Below are 20,580 nucleotides of genomic sequence, written 5' to 3'. Positions count from 1 at the left end.
CAACCATGTGTTGGGCCAGTATGGTGTAACCTCCAGGAAACTGTCAGGGCCCATCAAATACTTAATTCAGCTGTAACTAGTTGTTTTGTTTTTGCTAAGGGAAAGTATAAAAAAATGAGCCACTAATTTGTGACAATAGCCGGAAAATGGATTAGAACAGCCCACCCTTGGAAAAACGGGAGATGACTTTTTATCTAGTATTGCCTGTCTGTTCTCTTTTTATAAAGATACAAAGATTTATGCAATGTAACTCTGCAGAAATGGCTGCTGGCTACTGTTTTAGCTGGTGTGTGTGTGTGTGACACCATATGATTAAATAAATGAACGATGATTAAAATAGTTGTATAGACTGCTTTGTACATCATATGTAACCGAGGGCTTTTAGAACTAGGAAACGTGTAAATCAGGTCTTAGAACACTGCACCAGAGAAGACCTAGGGTTGTTTGGTGCAGGAATGCACACCAATCAGTAAAACTGCTGTTCAGTTTGGTCAAAAATACAGTGGAGCTTACGGTACATTTAATCAATCAAACTCCTACCCTCAAAGTTAGAAATATGTTTCTACATAAAGTAAAAAGCCTAAAGAAAAAGCATTTACAAATGCCCAATCTGTATCAACAAATTCACTGAACAATCCAAAGATTCCCAGCAAGGCTGTTATTGACACCTTTTAATTATGAGGCTCATTTGCCTTAGCAACAGATGGAAATTCCAAATAGAATTGCACAGGAAACCGCTCAGATAAACATAAAACATTAACAGAACAGGTACAGTGACAAACTGCATTTTAATATGTTCGATTCAGAGGTTTTAAATTGTATTAAATTAGTTAACTCACATTTACACATTAAAAGCCACACACTCAGGAGGATATAATACATGAGCTGGTTTTTTACTTTTGTTCACATAAACTAATCTGTGCCTTTAACATTCTTGGCAGTTATTAAATTAACCACAGCACAAGATTCCTGTAAAATGTAAAATACAGCTCTACAGTGGTGCCAAATTCATTAGGCAGTGTACATAATTTACACAGAACTAAAGATGAGGGAAAAACCTATAGTAGCTTGGGATGTGATAAAAGACAGAAAAGCACAGGGAAGTAATTTTCATTAATGCAAAGCTTAATGGGAATACAGGAAATGACAAATGTCATATAAAACTGATATTGGATCATTTTCTACATGAACTTCCCAAGAAGTATTGCTTGAATCCCCTGGGTTTCCCTAAGAACCAGCAAACACTTGATGAGTAAAACCTCTATTTAACACAAAGCATCTACAAACATCTGTGATTACCCTGTGCCATGTAAACATGACTGTCACACTTACAGTTCTAAATGGCAGTGGTGCCAGAAGCAGAGTGAGAAAAGGGAACCAGAGAGTCGTTGAGATGTAGCACATTATTTTTAGTATTTCTTAGTAGATTTATAAAATGCATAATAATGGTGCTTCTCAAAATGGCTTGTTGGATTGAAAATTGTTTTTCTTGGCATTGTCAGGATGAACTGTCTTCTTATATGAAGCGCAGTGAGTATTTGTCCATTCTTTCTTTAATCCACTCTCTGTTTGATACTATGTTTGCATATCTGGATTCCCGTGAAGCACATTTTGTAATATTCACACTGTGTATTGAAGTCCAAACTTCAAACCTAGTTTCAAAGACTTCACTACTCCAAAGACAGGAAATGACAAGTGATAAGCTCACTAGAGGGAGGCTTTTGCAGAAAAAAAGTTTATTTTCTTAAATGCATTTATACAAATACCTTTGTATTTTTAATTAAATATAGTTCTAATTTACTTGTACATGCAGTGATATGCAGGATTCTCGCAAACAATCCAATAGTGACCAACAGCCCCAAAAATAAAGGTCAACAATTCCACTACACCCACACTTGTTTATGCGTCTAAAATCACTTTGTCCCTGCATCATACCAGTTTAATTCAGGAGATGGTATAGTATAAGGTAGGAGTACTATTAAGCAAAAAGGGAAGAATTTCAGGCACAGTCTAACTCCCACAGACATACATTTCCATGCACACAAAACATCAACATATTTCTAGCCTAGCCTAACGCTGACAAGCTTTAGGAGAGCTGTCAGTGGATTTCCTCTAAAAACTAAAGCTGGGAGCACTGCCAGCGTGCTTTAGCACAGCTCTTAATGTCTCTGTTTTGCTTCCATCCTTTGAGAACAATAAGTGCATTTGTTGACATTAACGTCTGACACTTTCTGTCTGTCCAGGGCTTTAGTGTCTCCTGATTCTGTAAAGGATGGAATTTTGTTAAGGACTCAAAAGGCAAAGTATCAAGACCTCTGACTTTGTGCTGCCAACCAAGATACCCTGATCACTGCAGGGAAGGGTATTGGGGGCTGTTGATTCGGCCTATTATTTCAAATTTAACAGTGTTTGTCCTGAACTAGTTAAAGTGTGTTTCCAGCAGCAAGTGCAAAGAGCAAAACATAATGAATGAACTCAGAGGATCCAGATATCAGTAGATAGAGTCACTAAACATGCCAATCTAAATGACTTCCTAAAAGTAGTTTTACTCATTTGAAAACTCAGTATTTGATAAATTATGGAATAATATTGCTGCATCTCAGCAGTAGTAACAAGGTTATTTTATGACGCCCTTCCCCGAACCAGAGCAGTACGATAGCATTTTTGGATGTAACCCACCCAGGTTCATTAACTACAATCTGGATATTTCATGGCATTCAGCAAGTTGGCTTCTTATTGATCAATAATTACATTAGAGAAATCTGAATACTTTTGGTACATTGTGTTAATCTTTGTGTGACAAACTATAAGGCTATTATACAGCAGGGGCAGGTATAACTTAGTTGGTAAGGGAGTCGTCTATGGACAACAGGGTCTGTGGTTCAATTCCCGGACCTTCCTGGCTATGTTTCAAAGTGTCCTTGGGCAAGACACTAAACCCCAAGTGGCTCCCAGTGGGTCAGAAGAGCACCCTGTGTGAACGGGTGAATGAGAAGCAACATTGTAAAGTGCTTCGGATAAAACGTGCTATATAACCGGCCATTTACTATTTCAGAGTGCTAATACGCACAAAAATGGCTGGAGGGTTTGTTTGTTCTATGTGTTGAGAATTGCACAGTTCACTGAAAACAAGGTGAAGGGCTCCTGCATCTGTACAGCATCCTGAGCCACTAATAGTTAAATGGCTGCATTGTACTGTACAGTACATTATGCAGCAGATGAAAATCAACTCTGTTCCATGAAAGCAGCTCTTTACTGTAAAGAAAATATTAGAGATGGCTGCAAAGGGATGGTAACTGTAAATGGATGAAAACACTAAACAGGTGCCTTTGTAAGGCAGATCAGAGTCTAGGACTTGGCTCAAGCATCTCTGTAGAGCTTGCATTGTTCACTTTATTCACACCATATTGATCTCAGTAACAATGGGTGGAAAGATCTCAACATGCTTTATGACTCAGCAGATTGGTATTGCAGTTAGTCACAGGGGTCAAGCCAAGCTGTAAAGATGCACACCTTTTTTTTTTTATCTTGGCAATAGTGAGGTGTCTTGATGACAAGAACACTAAAACTGTTAAGTAGAAGAAAATAAAAAAAACACATTAAAATTCTGCACAACACAATGGTCTGATCAGTCAGTTTGCCAAGAAGAGCACTGTTTAACCTGTCACTGCGTAAGAAGAAATCTACACCACAGGGATTTAGTGTTATATTCAGGTGCCTCTTAATTGAATGGCGAAGACTATAAGGTATATGCCTGAAGGTGCTGGCCAGTGTCAGCCATTTGGCACTCCGGGGGTCCTGAGAGAGCAAACCTTAAGACACGTGCCTCTAACTGAACGTAAGAAAAATGTGTGACAGGCTAAATTAGAAGCTACAGCACCATTACTGGCATTATTAGGATTACTCGTACAGCTTCCTGCAAGAATTCTTACAGGTGACATTGCCTGTTTTCTAAGCTTTAGTTAAAGTTGCAGTGTCTGCCAGTGTTTCTGTCCTAGCACTGCAAATATCCAGTTCACGGTGTTAACAGTGAACACCTGAAATTCCAAATAATTAGTAATAAATAATAAAATCAGTTTTCGCCCCCCCCCCCCCCTTTTGTCTGATTTTGATTTTGGAAAGGCTAAAAAAAGATAGTAAACCAGTGAACACTCAAGTTGACAGTGTTGAGCCACCAGTGCAAAGAGAAGTGGCTGAACTGGCTAAAAATATGCTATCTTTATGCATAGTTAGGTACTCACAAATATTTCTAAATTCAAGGTGCACTTCCTGCAGAGGATGATATCAGCATAAAATGGTATTGTAGTAATGTTATTTCATATTAAAATGCATGCACCTGTGTAATTAGCTTTACACACTTCTATTATTATTAAAATACAATAATATACATTAAGTAGCCACATTAGCACCATGTACGAATACACCTCCACCATACACAGCGAACCGTGAAGCTCTGTGTTCTGACACCTGATGATCACGGTCTACGTTACACTGTTTCCTTGCTGTCCCATGTTCACTACGTCAAAACAGCCAGATAGTGTTATGGATGTTGCTGATTGGTGAAAGGTATTTAAATTAGAGTGTAACAAAAATTTGACCACCTTCTTTGAGGGAAAGCCCTATTATGCTCTCGTTAAGAAAAACTATAGACTATAGACTTCTCTTGTATTCTTGATAGTTTTATTTAAATTTGATGTGCTGAAAACTACTTGAATGTTTTTTTCCTCTTAACATCTTTAGGTGAAATTTCCGCATAACTTGCAGTGAGACTAACACAAGTTAGTTTGTGCCAAACCTAAAAATACACCTCTAAGATATTTGCAGGAAGCATTTATTAAAACATTTTCCAGTCCCAACTAAAGCTTTTGATTTTTCTTTGCTAGCAAACAGTACAAATGTATAATATTTCTGTACAGTTCTAATGAGCATCATTACTCCTGCATTGATGCAGTGCCAAATGAGCTCATTGAATTTTTAAAAAGGCACAGTTATTTAAAGCAAGTGATTTGAACATTAAATCTGCATCAAAAATCTGCTCGAGACTCACATCATGGCAATTAAGCATATTTCCCAAGTCCATTAGAAATTAAACGGATAGTGTTGGGGTGAGGGCGTGCAGACTAAAGCAGTTCTTTAAGCTTTGGAGGGAAACATGTATTGGTATACTCTGCATGAAGTGATTGGGTTACAAAGAGCTCACATTAGAGGACGGGAAGCTCAGCTGCTTTAGTCACAGCCTGAACAGATGGTGAGTGTGCACACACAATGGAGCAATGAGAATGTCATTTTAAACAGCCCAAGATCTTTACCACTGAATGTGGCTGCGAGTACAGTGAGCCATCTTGAATTCATATGTAAAATCCCTGCCAAGATATTCTCGCATATGGCACGCTCTTTTAATATCATGTCTTTATTTTTCCTCCCAATCCCTGTTTCTTTTGATTCTTTAAAGGATGATAAGAGGAGGCCTCTGTTAAAGAATTTAATTTCTTGAGTCAATGCTAAGTGACTGTTCTGTTAGAGAAAGCACACTGTTCAAGACTATTGCTGTAGTTCAGCGAGCGAGAAATCTCGCCAACACAAACATGATAAGCTCTGCCTGCCCTGGTTCTTGATAGGATGCTGAAATTGTGTGATTGTTACAGCAGCGAAAATCCCTCAGGTGAAAAATACAACACAGGGTAGCTTCACTGCAGGTCCCCCTTATTTGGCAGACGTGGGACTAGACACGTCATGGCAGCACTACAACAGGGGACAGCAGCGAAATTAAAAAGACCAAAAAGAAAGACATTTAAAATTAGGAGCAAAGCGTTTATTTAGATATTATACAAAGCATTGTGTGATTTCCCTGGCTAACAACAAAAACTTTTTTTTTTTTTTTTATTGAAATTTGTTTTTTTACTTGCATTGACTTTTGTGTTTACTGGTACAGTAATAATATGGGCAGAACTAGCAGGTGCAGTCCAGCATGTCAGCAGTGACCCTTTATTATGTTATCTGCATGTTAAAAAGCCCCGGGGCTTAAATAAAGCTGATGGTTGACGTCTACATGCTTTACTGCCCTTTATTCCAAAGAGCATATTGCATTTGCAGAAATTAACAAAAACACATTTATCACTCTGCCACAGAAACTGAAGAGTAAACTGTAGGTGCATTATCAAATGACTACTTTTCTCTGTACTGCTGCTGTGTGAAGGAACATTAAAACAAACTAAAAAGAGACATTATTAACACATACCAAACACCTTTGCACAACACTTTAATTTCAGTTTGCTAGATCCCGTCTCATGACGTCAAAGGAGTGTGAGGGGGAAAAAAAAAAACAGGTTTGCACTTTTATTGCTTCCAAGTAAGAGAGAAACACAGATGTAAAAGAGGAAAAGTTCTGCCTACTGATCGGTGTACATCAGCCTGCTGTTACTGCGATGCAGTGGGTGTTAAATCAACAAGTCAGTTCACTGCCACCGGTCCACAAGCTGCAGACTCAACACATGCCACAGGCCTTGTCACAGTCTGTGTCTCTAAGAGCATCCCAAAGGAACATGTCAGCCTCCAACATGGATGTCACTCAGGGCTCACAGTGAAAATTCTACAGGCAACCTCAGCTAAACAAAAACACACAAAACTGAAGCAAGATCCCTGGGCAGAATGCTAGGCACACATGGATTTCCCTAGTCTGTCTCTGCTCTTTATTGAAAGAGAATCGAGTTAACAAGGCTGCCTTTGCCATATGGGTCCGTCAGGTTTAATCATTTTCATTTAGTCAAGTTTCTGAAAAACTGTCCATCAGTTGCAGCAGACAGATCTCTGTGCATCTCATATCAAAACCGAAGGATGTGTTTAGCATCAGTGTTAGACGGCTTAATAAAGCGTCAGAAAATGAGAAATTGGGAATAAGATGGGATTGGAAACTTTATTTTTAACTGTTATAAATAAAAAAAAAACTATCAAGTGCCTCAAGGAGACAAGGAGACCTCAAGGAGACCTCAAGGAGACATCTACTTTTCATGCCCATGCATGAGTTGTTAGGTGCTGTAGGTCATGGCAGTAGTCTGATCTGCTGTAGTCCAAACCCAGGCTTTCAGGGAGCACAATAGCAGCAGGATCAGTGCAGTGCTACAGCTGACCGCATCAAAGGCCTCCACTGTGTGTGAAGTGAAGGATAGAGGAAGGAATGATGCCACTTTTCCAGAGCAGTCAGTGGAGCAAATAGTGGTAAATAAAATGAAAAAGTTTTTGAGGTAGATGCAGAAAATCTTACATTTTAAGATTAGTTTCGAAGTTTTTTCGAAGTACTTTAAAAAAAAAGTTTACCATTGCAGGTGTTTACTGCACCTTATCACTCCATCCACATGCTTAGTAAAGATACTCAAAGGTGACATCCCCAGAGCTACACTGAGGTTCAATGACAAACTATTTATCACATGTCAGCCATCAGATTAAAAGGCACAGTACAAGTCAATTGTATTGACCGTCTAATGTATTATTAATATAATTTACATTTTCTTTTGTTTTGGTTTTTGTGCTCATTTTTTTCTGGGGGTGGGATATCACAATGATGATAATTTCTTGGCGTAAGACCTCTTAATATGTAGGAGTGGCCCACAGAAAACTGTTCCGCTCTATTACTGGTCTGGGTCATGCACATTAAAAGATGTTCACTCGCTGACTTATATGGAGTCAAACTCTATTCCGGTTTAAAGGACTTTATCTACATCTGCCCAAATTTATCAATGCTGGAGAATCAGGACAGAAATGTATGCATCAGCGTAAAAAACAGGCTTCAGTGTGTCCACATTTAAATTTGAACCATGAAACACATTATTGAATGTCGTAAAATCTGGTCAGTTAACTTCCAAACTGTGCAGGACAGAAGCCATGGGAAGATCACAGAAGCTATGACAGACATAAATCTGAAACGACTCGGGCAAGCTAAAATTGAGCTTACATACCAACTAAGAGCTTCCTGATGGGGACAGCTTCTGAAAAACTTCTACAGTGTAACTAAGAACAGAGGGATTTAAACCTTTTTCAACAGCTGCATGTGAACACAAGCACAACTCTGAAAAACTGCACTTCACAGCTTGAGCTGTTTTCACATCTCAGCATTTTAAAACAGGTTTACCAAAAGCATGCAGAAGTTTCTTTCAGTTATTATCGCAAGATTATAGTTAGACATAATGCTGCTCCGACCCCAGATCACCATCTTGTTTCTTCAACACCAAAAGCATAGCATATTATGTTAGAGACAAGTTTGAATTCATGACCAGAATCGGGTTTGTTGAATGGTGCGGAAAATACTGGTCTACTCATAAAGTAGAGTAGCTACACATGTGATCATCACCATTTAAAGACTATTATAAGCAACAGTGTCCCAACTGTGCGTCATACATTTCCCCTGTATATACAATTCATTTACACACATAAGTAAATTAGTTTTTCATTGTACCAAGTGTAAGCCCATCTCTCCTTTGTCCTCTCTTACAGATCCCTCAAATAAGTTATGCCTCCACAGCTCCAGAGCTCAGTGATAACACCCGCTATGACTTCTTCTCCCGAGTGGTTCCCCCGGACACCTACCAGGCCCAGGCCATGGTGGACATTGTCAAAGCCATGCGCTGGAACTATGTCTCCACTGTAGCTTCAGAGGGAAACTATGGAGAAAGTGGTGTTGATGCGTTCATTCAAAAGTCTCGAGAGGACGGTGAGTGTTTCTTTAAATGTTCCCATAACGTGCCCTAGAATTTCAGTTTAGACTCACGTGAACCTTGGAACTAAGTGAATCATATACCATAGTGTTTGCAATTCAGTGTCTTAAATATCTACTGTTTCTTAAAAATATTTTCAATAAGCAATCTCAATATATACAAGATACATTAAGTAAAAGTGTCTCATTGCTCCATTTGATTTAACATGGGAGGTGGTTGTGTTTTTAACTTGTGTTTTTATTTAATCATCTTAGCATTAACAGCTGCAACATGATCTAAATACAACAAAGGCAAATAGCGACTGTGCTGTACAGAATTTTTTGAGGTTCAGAGAATCTACACAAATTACCTGTAACTGAATTACAGTAGAAATATAATACAACATACAGGTTAAATGCCTTGTCAATTCTGCACAATCTAGTTCATTTGAACTGGTACTGTAGGAACATTGACACGTGCCTTTGGCAGCAATGGCAAATTGTAATAATAACCCTATGGAGTTCAAAGTGGAGAAAAGTAATTTTAGCCGAAGTTACCTACAGCAGTTAAAATCAAAGGGCAGTCACAAAGCCCTGTGTGCCAGTAGTCAGTCCTGAGTTATTTAGCTTCTTCTAGATTTCTTACAAAAGCACTTGTCAATGCAATTAGGATTTAAAAGTATTCTTTGTTTTTTAAGTGTCTGACTTTGCTCCTGAGAAATGTAAATATTTGCTGCACATTTTAAATAAGAGACTGTTGGTTGTGATTATTACTGAAATCTCAGTTATTTCTATTTCTTATTAATATGTGCTGCTTGCAGATGCATACAACACATATAGGGAGGGTCTTCAATTGCATTTTCAAATATCCACAACCTGTGGCAGTGCGAAAGTGAGGCTGTGGAGACAGTCTGGAGACACAAACATCGTACAGGGTTGGGGATACAGTAGGCTTGGAAGCTGCCAGCGCGTGCTCAGCCTGACCCCTGACCCCTTTTGAAGCAGAATGTAATCACTACTGACATGTCCAGTACTCTCTGAGCCACTGCGTCCCTTTCTTCCCTGTCAGCTCTAAGCTGCTGCTCATCATCAGTCTCCTAGAGAGGCACCAGCAGCACATTACCACTCCAGAAACCTCCAGTTTATCCAGCTCAACTGCCTACCAGCCATAAAAGGGGACTCAAACCCCAACACAACAGTATGATCTCACCATTTTTAATTTCCTTGGAAAACATTGTTGCTTGGATTTTTCTGTTTGAACAGAAGCCGAAAGGAAAAGTATTCAAACATTTCTTTAGGCCTTAAAGGTAGTAAATGCAATGCTTTTTTTCAGTGAAACCACACAGCAAAACATGAAGGTTTCTGGATCTGTTGCTTTTGTTATTCTGAAAACTCAACAAGGTGAAGAATTCCTAAACTTTATCCACACCCAGCACAGCCTTTGCCCTCCCAGTGTCATGAATACTTAAAGTCCTACATATATTTTCAATTTCGATTACATTTCCAAGTGCGGGATTTCTAGGTTCTGTGATAGTGTGTTACAGTCCAATATGCCTCCTAAGGTCAAATACTAATTAGAAAGGTACAGTAAGCATCCACAAGAGTGAAGTACTTCAATTCTTAGCTACACCAAACAGCCAGAACATTATGACCACCCATGTCCTTACCACTATGCATCCATTCACACCATGTATAGCCAAACATGATTCATGAGAACTGGCCACCTTCGTGCATTGCTCCACAGTCCAGTTCTGATTCACACATGCCAGTTACAGGAGCGTTTGGCCGTGAACCTGGTCAGCATGGGCACTCTGACTGGTCACAATAAACTGCAATGTGATGCCTTTCTATTGGAACCAGCATTCATTTTATCAGCAATTTGAGCTTCAAATGAATCAGAGTACAGGGAGCAGCCTTCACTCCCCACGTGCATCAGTGAGTCTTGGCCACCAATGAACATGTCACCAGTTCACTGGGTTTCCTTCCTTGGATCACGTCCACTATGTAGGTCCTGACTACTGCATTCCAAGAACATCCTACAAGTGCTGCAGTTTTGGACATCACAAAATTTCACTTTCTCCATTGTCAAAGTCACACAAATTCTCACACCTGCCCATGTTTTCTGCTTTTAACACATCACTGTTAGGGAAAAAAAATGTTCACTTGCTGCCTAAAAGACATTTGATCACAACAAGTGAATCCTCCCAGCAATTCAGGACAGAGCAGCACGCTCCACTCATGGTCTCACGCACTTTGTATGAGGGCTGACATCTGCATTTTTACATATGCTGCCTGCGGATAAAGTCCAGAGAATTTCATTATTTCCAGTGCATGTGTCAAAGACGCTTAAGACTCAGGAGATGTCAAAACAAACACACACTTCAAAAGGCAGGGTTCTAGTTTTTTCTCAGCAGAGAAGGTCAAACATCTATCTTTGAAGACATTAAATGTGGCTCCTAAAAGGCACTTGTACCACTGTATGTGTTCAGAAAACTCTTGGGGGCACAAGAGAGGAAACACATTAAGTTTTGATCCAAGTCATGCTTTTTGATTGGCTTCTCAAATTTCACTTCCACTTGATTTAACGACCTGTCAGTAACAGACGGCATGTCAGGCAAAAACTGTCAACCACACATGCAAAACCATTGCTTAGAGACAAACATTGCACTCTTTTCACTTTCTTTCAATTGCAAACAAGAATTTAGACAAAATATCTGTCAAGTCAGGCCCATTCAAATCTCATGACTGTAGTGATTTTTGCAAATCATTTCCATGTCTGCTTTCCACACACCTCTAACCCAGACTTTGATTGATTATACAACAGAGACACACAAGACAAACAGCCAGTTATGTCAAAATCAAAACCACAGGTATTAGGCTGCTAAATGGGTTCTGCAGTTGTCTGCTCACATAATAAAACAGCCAGATCCAAACTGGCCAAATGTTCTCTCTCATTAACCAGCCAAAGGCCATACTGAGCGGCAGTCGCACCCACCTCATGTCACAGTAACCCTGTTTTCACTGTGCTGCTTTGTGTGGAGAAAAGCTCTTTCTAGCTTTGAATGGCAAATCTGTGAATGTTGCAGTAGGTAAAAAAATACGAATTATCTAGTTTTAAAAACCAACTTCCATTTTTTTTTACTTGTGTGCTCAAATGCTGTCATAGATCTAACAGTGATATTTAACCTTTTCAAACTGCTCAGTTAAAGTCCAAACTCATTCAGCTTTATTAATTTGGGTCCAGTACTGTATATCGTTTTCCATATTGGAATTATAAATGTTGTTTTTGTACTTCAATCATTCATATGCACAATTATATGTAATTTAGTCATCCAACCTAACACCAGCAGGACAAACACACTGATTTTAATGAGGTTATTATTGTAGTTTCACTTTACTTGACCCACCCATATTGTTTTTAGGTACAGTAACCACCTCCAACTTGTCTTTCATGCTGCACTGTTGGGGCTTGGAATTAGACCCTAGTGTGAATTTCTGCAAGCTGTCCAGCAACCGGTGTTTAAATGTCACTCAGTCAACACCCATCTGAGTCTAGAAACATCTACATTAACATTTAGTCATTTGAAACGCTTTTATAAAAAGGGACTTGCAACTGAGGTACAAATCAACCAAAACAAATATAGCAAAAGAACATTTTTAAATAAAGTCGGTTTTAGTTTGGTGATACGCAAATGCCACACAAGAAAGATATAATATAGCAGATAGAAAAGAAAATAAGAAAAGAAAGTGGGATCTCTGATCTCTGGGAAGTCTGTGGGTAGTTGCAGGTAGTAGCTCTTCCCACTACTGTGGTACCACTGAGCAAAAGGACTTTCCTTGTGATCCTTTGCCATGTGGTGTAGGGACCACCAGGGGCCACTTGCTGACAGAATGCAGTGGGTGAATGGGATTGTAGCCCTGGATGAGGGTGGTCAGACATGATGGTGCTGTTGAATTGGCCGCTCTCTTGGTGAAAGTCAATGCTTTAAATCTGATGCAGGCAGTAACTAAAGGTTAGTGTAGTAATATGAAGAGCGGTGTGGCATGTGTCCAGCAACACGATTTCATGCCCTTAAAACAAATAGAAAATACACAAGAATATTATTTTTAATTTCATAATTCTCATAGTTTCTCATAATAAGTACGAAGAATGAAGATTTCAATTAAATGTTGAGGAAACTGACTTTTTTAATAGTACTTTATTGCTTCTTAAGGTGGACATACTGTCTGAGAATGCATAACCCTCAGACCATGTGTTTGTGAGGGCCCAGCTTTGACCCACTGCAGAGCCTGTTTGTGTGGTGGCATTTAGTCCAGAGCAAGCTTCAAGCTCGTAAATGGATTTTAGGACATTTTTAATTTGGCCTTTCCCTCTCAGTGCTCTGCAGTCTAATAATTCTTTTTAAAGCTAGCTGAAGGACAAACATATAATTTTCTCCTACAGTGTTAGAAAAAAGACAGAATAGTCAAAATCTAAAAGTAGTGTGGCTATTCAAATATCCATTTACTTTTACTGTATAACATTTGCTTCTTGACAAAAGTGACAGAATTAAATATGGTAAATTTAATATACTTGGCATTCAATAGAGCTCAGCCTTCTTATAAACTTAATATTTTAAGTCACACACAAAGTATTGGTGTGTGTGTGTGTGTGTGTGTGTGTGTGTAGGGTTTTCCTGAAGGGTTGGGGGTGATGGTGTAGTTGTTGGAGTAGTGTGTTAGATGTAAGATGACACAAGGTCCTGCTGGCAAGGGAATCTGATATCATTTGTTCCCAGCCCACTGAGCTTTCAAATGGAAACCCAATTAATCTGGGGGGAAAACACACATCACTGGATCAGGATCAGACTGGCTGCACCTGAATGTCTGTAGTATGGGGCAGAAGACACTTTAACAACGGGGCAGTCTAGGACCTCCTCTAAGTTATTGAGAACCTTTACTGTTTATCAGTGCTATGAAATGAATGATGATGAATGGCAGTTTGTTCACTTTTTCATACTTGTTGGATCCACTGAAAATAATATGTAATTAAGAAGAACTAGTAGGGGAATGTTGATTCACATATGCGAATTGCCAGACTTCAGCCACGTATGAGGAATTAAAATTTAACTGCTGCATCGTTTTTATATAAATCGGTTCTTCAGTGGCATCAAAACAGAAGGTAACAATGTTATGATGTTTTACCATCAGCATAGTCATTCATTCATTTTAAAGCTAAATCCTGATTTCCATTTTTGGCACTGGACTGGATTTGTTTCTGAATGCTGCCCTCAACTTTCTTGAAATTTGCCATCCTCAACATTTGTCTTGTATTAGAAACAAAGGAAAGATGTATTGTAAAATCGATACTAGAGTCAGACGTATGGCTGCACCAGTTAAAAACCATAGAATCAAACCAAATTCTGTAAAAAACAAAAAATAACCATAACAAAAACTAAAATCAATAGACCATCACTTCCTGAAACACCGCAGCTGGAACGGATGTCTCAGGGATGCACAAAAACCTTCAGTCTAAGAAATTGTTTACCACTACTGGTAAAATGTACCTTTAGCCAGAGCAAAGGTTGTATTTATCAACTGATTAATCATTGACATCTCTGCTTGCTATATTAATATAAATGTACTGTAAGTCTTGTGTAGGCTGAGATGACTGCAGCTGTATAGCGAAAGGAGCAGAAGGCTTACATTATGTTAATGGAACATAATGGCACCTGGCATGTAGAGATATGAAACTACATGAGCACATGCAGTTTTGTGAGTGAGTTAGTGACAATGCCCAAAGTGCATCTGGTAGGAAAAAAAGCTGGTGACTGCTGCTAGAAGAAAGGTCAGTGGCTCAGCAAAGATATTAGAAGTGATCCTGTAGGGACCAGGGATATCTGTACCAAATCTACCTTAAAGGATGTAGATACTGTATATTTCACTGGATAATCAAAAATTGCAAAAAGGTGCTTTGGGAAAAGTCAGGGAAGTACCAAAATGACTTCCAAGTTCCACGGCAACCTATTCATTAATTGGTGTGATATTTTAGGTGACCAAACATCAGATACTGCCATAGGGCCAAAGCACTAAGGAGGCTGAAAAGTCCTATTATACCATCTTCAAACTGTTGTCATAGTGCACTGCATAATGTAAATGTACACATCTCATAATTATTCAATTTCAGATTAATACAGCTAAAGGATTATATTTTAAACAAATACCGAAGAGGACTCTTGCTGTTTACAAAATGAGGTCATGCAGTTTAGTATATTAGTATAAGTACAAATTTCTGCATATAATCAGGAGTACAGCTCTTGCATATTTACAGTTTTTATTTCAGTGGGGCACAGCACATCCAAAATAATTCTCAGCGGTGAAGAAAAGGGAAGGCAGGCATGAATGTTTAATGTTTCACATAAAGAACCTTTTTGCATGGTCTCCCAAGTGTGTCATCCCCTGAATATGGGCAGGCTGAATAATGTCATCATCATGGCAGTTTATCAAATGGCAATAGGTTGGACATCATTTCATCGGTAGCTGTGAAACTGTCACTGAAAGGTTCCATCTTCAAGACACAGAGCCGTTTTCAAAAAGCTGTATTTTCATTTGGGTTTTTTCCATTGTATAACATCTATCAGACCTCCCCTCGGGATTAAGGCTGGAGTGTCATTACAGAAGATGATTACAAGAGAAGAGGGATAAAACTGTTTTGCGGTATGGTGTCTGGTGGTTAGCACCCTTGAAAGACTGTCCTTGATGCACAAATCTGTGGTCTCTCAGTACATTTCCCTGAGAAGCTGCTGTGCCTTCGGTGTCTTTTTAGAACGTGTACGATCTTCTGCAGTAATAGAGGTTGATGCTGTGTGTCATTTTATTCTCACTTTATGAAAAGTAGTGATTTCTGTTCACTGGCTACTGTACAGGTTTATACCCATTATATCCTTTATCTAATTAAATTCCGCAGATTTCACAGACACTGGTGGTGACATTTATAGAAGTTAAAGTATTAGAATAATTTATCTCAGGTAGAAACTTTAAATATCTGCTCAACCATTTTGAATGTTGTAATTGTGGACACTGACACACTATAGCTATATACGATTAGTCAGGTGCATCATTTCAAATTGTAATTAATTAGATTTTTTTCTTTTTCTTAAATGACAGTTGAAGCCAGCGGAGAAGCAGGGAGGCAAAGACAGCACACGCCAGCGTGAGGGTGAAAAGGAAATTATGCAAAATTAGAAATTAGACTTGCGTACTGCACCATTTGTCATGAGAAACTTCAACTGTTAGGACTTATAATACTCATTAACCTGGAATGAGAAGAGAAAAATGTTAAATGTTGAAAATGCTGTTCATACTTTTCATGAGACCATGACGATGCCTATCAAATGACAAGTTAGCGAGACGTTGTCATTTTTTGCTGTGGTATACACGGCACTGCTGTTAGCTTTTGTTTCAGTAAATTGTTTGAGATGAAGAAACTACTGTTTTATGATTCTGCTTAAAAGCCCTATGATACAACATCACTGTAGCATGAACTTTTTCCATTTTCCAATAACTTCACCCAGAAGTTGAATATCTCGAATTTTTTTGAGGTCTCTCTCTCTCTCTCTCTCTCTATATATATATATATATATATATATAGATATATATATATCTATATATATATATATTTACACACACACACACACACACACACACATTAATACACACAGCATATGTGGTAATGGCACTACAGTATACATATTGCAGTAACCAAGACAAAGGAATCACCAGTAATTGAGTGTAACGACATTATGTCAGTGTATAAATCATTAAGTAAAAGCTTGAATGTATTACTTAGCAAAGCAGGGGCCATTGCTGAGCTGCCCCGGCTGGAGAAAAATGGTGTACAAGCCAGTTCCCATAGCTCATCATGAGCAAACACAATGCAGTTTTAAGGCCAGATCATGAGGCCAAATACAATCACAACTGGTGGAGCTGGATAAGTACAGCTGGCCCTGGCCCTCAGTTGAGTCTGCAGATCCAGACAGTGGGGCCAGTCACTGTCGCTTTGTATTAAAGTATGTTAGTTCAATATGATGGTTTTGGATGTTGGGGCTAGAAAATGGTGTGCAGGTCATGGGGGCCAGCAGAATTAAGATGGCAAGACCTGATACCCAGATCATGTGAAATACAGTAAGAATGCTGATCTAAATATGTTTAACTTTGCATTGATAGCTTTATAAATAATTGACTTCATTTTCTTTGATTTATTTTGCCATTATAAATGGATACATCTGGTGTCTAAGTATTCGAATTTTAAATTATATGAATAAAATAAAATGAATTTTAAAAAAAAAGGAGAGGATGGAAGGAAAGAAGTTTATGACCTGCTGGCTCGACATGTCAGACACAGGAAATTCCTGTCAAGGCTTAAACAGCTGCTCCTCCTGCTTCAGGCCTCATTGAGTCCTGATGAATGCTGTGTTAAGCTTCTGAGGGTTAAGAGAGACATTAGGGAAATTTACTTGACTGTGCATCCACCTGGATCATGTTTTGCCACCGATTACCAACACTGTTAACCTGCTGACATTATTTATAATACTGTACAACCATCCAGTAGAGACAAACAACAGTAGTGATGAGTATATTCTCAGGATAAAAACATATAATTAATCTTTGTCATTTTTAAACAAATATAAGAAGAAAGTCTTTATCCGATAAGTAATATTGTCATTATATTTCCTCATCTTATATTTCATTTCACTATATTGTCATACTGCTGCTGAGTACTCCTGTTTTCTACTTTTTTTTTTTTTTTTTAAACCATTTTACAAATGGTTCCATGTTTCCACACGGTCACATCTACACTTCTATAGAGGCTTTACAGTATGTTCCTTTCAACCATCTGGGACTTTGCCACAGTTTGAAAATCAGTGATGGGTTTTAGCTTTAGATGCGCAGAGAGAGAAAGACTTTCAAGACCTTACGCAGAACTAGTATTTGCATAATGTACTTTATCTCTATCATGTCAAAGACTTGCCAAAACTGCATGGTAGTATATCCCAAACTTTCTAGAACATACAAATAAAAATGTGGCTTTAGTTTATCAGCTTAACAGTTCTGACTTCTCCTATATAATCCTTTAGTTGCACTGAAATTTGTCTGACATAAAATTACATTTGTGATGTGGTTAGAGTGTCTCTAATTTGCAGAATATTTCCTATTTTTAATTAAATAGTAAATGCAAGTTTAAGTTATTAAGTTGTTAGCAAATAATTTTTACAGAGGTGAGGTATTAATCACATTTTTGGCACAGTAACAGGGGCATTTCATCTAAAGGGTTGTTCATTACTCAATTGTGGAGAAGTTATATGCCCATATGGCCACCAAGGCTGGTCTGGCTTCTGTAGGAGACTGTCCTGGGTTCTGCCAGTGTTGATAGTAAAGGTGAAGGCACTTTATCAAAAAGCCTATAATCTCTCAGGTACCTGGATCCTGCTTTTAAGTTTAAGTGGTACCCGTGACTCTAGATGGAGTCTGATGGCATGGCACATTTTGAAAAGAAAGCAGGATTTCTGTTCCATATGTCATAACCCGGCTCAGAGGCCGTGACACAAACGGGGAAGATCGCCAAGATTATCCGCAATAACACGTTTCATAAAAATAAACATGGTTCAAATTATGGGATGTGCTAGACAGTCATGTCAGTACATGTGGATGTGTGTAAACATGGTTGTGGCTGAAAGACAACCAAACAAAACCAACCAGCGTTAACCAGCAGAGAGAGAGACAGAGAGAGAGAGAAAGACAGAGAGACAGAGACAGAGAGACCGAGAGACAGAGAGAGAGAGACAGAGAGACCAAGAGAGACAGAGAGACCGAGAGAGACAGAGAGACCGAGAGAGACAGAGACAGAGAGAGAGAGACAGAGAGAGAGAGAGAGAGAGAGAGAAAGACAGACACAGAGAGACAGAGAGAGACAGAGACAAAGAGACAGAGAGAGAGACAGATACAGAGAGAGACAGAGAGAGAGACAGAGAGAGACAGAGACAGAGAGAGAAAGAGACACAGACAGAGAGAGAGAGACAGAGAGAGAGAGAGACACAGACAGAGAGAGAGAGACAGAGAGAGAGAGAGACAGAGACAGAGAGAGACAAAGACAGAGAGACAAACAGAGAGAGAGAGACAGAGAGAGACAGAGACAGAAAGCGACAGAGACAGAGAGAGAGAGAGACAGAGACAGAGAGAGAGAGACAGAGACAGAGAGAGACAGAGAGAGAGAGAGAGACAGAGAGAGAGACAGACAGAGAGAGAGACAGAGACAGAGAGAGACAGAGACAGAAAGCGACAGAGACAGAGAGAGAGAGACAGAGACAGAGAGAGACAGAGAGAGAGACAGAGAGAGAGACAGAGAGAGACAGAGACAGAGAGAGAGAGAGACAGACAGAGACAGAGACAGAGAGACAGAGAGAGCACAGAAGACCAGCTCCTTTATAATGTTCAGAGCTCTAATTCCAGGTGCCCCAAATGTGCCAGGCCTCCAATCAGCAGTCAGCCTAGAAAGAGAGAACACCCTCTCCCCATCCAAGCCATGCAGTGGCCCTCACATATACATAGGTTCTTGAAATTTTGAAAATGATATTGTAAGATAAGTACTAATTGAGAAGTAAAAACAATCAGATAATCAATTATATGATTATATCACGTTTATATTTTTGCAACTGGCATTTTTTTCAAGAAATCAGTCACCAAAATCATTGTAGATGAATCTTTTAGTCACAATAATCGGCACCTTATAATATTTTTTAAGTCGAGGCCTCATAATAATAGGCAATAAGTGCCTAATAGGCAGCAACCACTATCAGTGGGTTAAAATGAAGAATGTTGGAGAAGCTGAAACGCTATCACATCTGAAGCAACTATTGTAAAGTGCCATGGAATAACACAGGGAATTCAAATATAGAATGTCAACTATTATCATCATCATCTATCACACACGCACATAGATGTATGCGAGCTGCTAAAGCCACCACATGGCCTGAAAGATGCTGACAGTCTAGCCTGTAGTTGCAGGGATGTTTTCAGCTGCTCCCTGACAATATTAGAATGTATATCTTCATGTCTTACTGCAGCTACAGTAGCGCTTCACCTGTGCCCACGCCCTATAACACGGCACCGTTAATGTTCGCTGTTCCTCATGAGAGCGCGCCGTATACATTTTACACTTTCGAGTGAAGGTTTATCATTTTCATCTTAACAGCCTTGCTATGTGGGCTCTCCTTGTAAAGAGGAAGGTCCCATGGTTGCCAGGTGAGCCTTTACACCACAGTGCAGAAAAGCTCATTTCACAGTGCTTAGAGGGCTGTCTTTGATTTATAAATCATTTTCAATGAAAAGGAAAATGTCATTCAGTCATTCTGAAATCTAATTTATAGTTGCCCCAGATCCTGTCGTCATGTAGCTGTTTTAATTCACGATCTGGGAGCTGAATAAACATGCTCTCAAGCAAAACCGCTCAATACTTGTTACAATTCTGTGAATATGAAATGCAGTATCAGAATTTCTGCATATAAAGTGTGCATCATCAGGTCAAATCGCCACATTTGAACAAGCAGCTTCACTATTAACATAGTTTAGCATTTCGCAGCTGTTGAAAAATAGGGCAGTGTTGGATTTTTCAAGCTCCTGTCGACAGACAAATGATTTGTGCTGAGTCGAAATAATTTTTTAATGTAAGTCATGGTTATCAATATACAGAACTCATCCCTGTTGTAGAATCAGTAATCGGGTTTATTTTTCTACAGCTGAAATAGCAGCAACAATTGATGAATCACATAAATTACCTACAGGTTGAAAGACGGTAGGCAGAAGTTCCTAAATAGAGTATTTGGTGATTGATATTGAATTGTAATTTATATTTTGTA

General features: G+C 39.0%; 1 protein-coding gene across 4 annotated transcripts in view; it reads left to right on the top strand.

Annotated features, from left to right (window-relative positions):
* The window catches only part of grm4 (glutamate receptor, metabotropic 4), a 169,052-nt gene that overhangs the window by 106,361 nt on the left and 42,111 nt on the right, over nucleotides 1-20,580 (top strand). For all 4 annotated transcript variants that reach the window (XM_067528207.1, XM_067528208.1, XM_067528210.1 and 1 more), the window contains one exon: nucleotides 8,488-8,704. In XM_067528207.1, coding sequence (XP_067384308.1) covers nucleotides 8,488-8,704 — 217 coding nt within the window. The remainder of the gene's footprint in view (nucleotides 1-8,487; nucleotides 8,705-20,580) is intronic.

The sequence above is a fragment of the Channa argus genome, chromosome 13, assembly GCF_033026475.1.
Source record: "Channa argus isolate prfri chromosome 13, Channa argus male v1.0, whole genome shotgun sequence".
In the NCBI taxonomy this organism is placed as follows: domain Eukaryota; kingdom Metazoa; phylum Chordata; class Actinopteri; order Anabantiformes; family Channidae; genus Channa; species Channa argus.
This window is presented reverse-complemented; position numbering and strand designations above follow the sequence as displayed.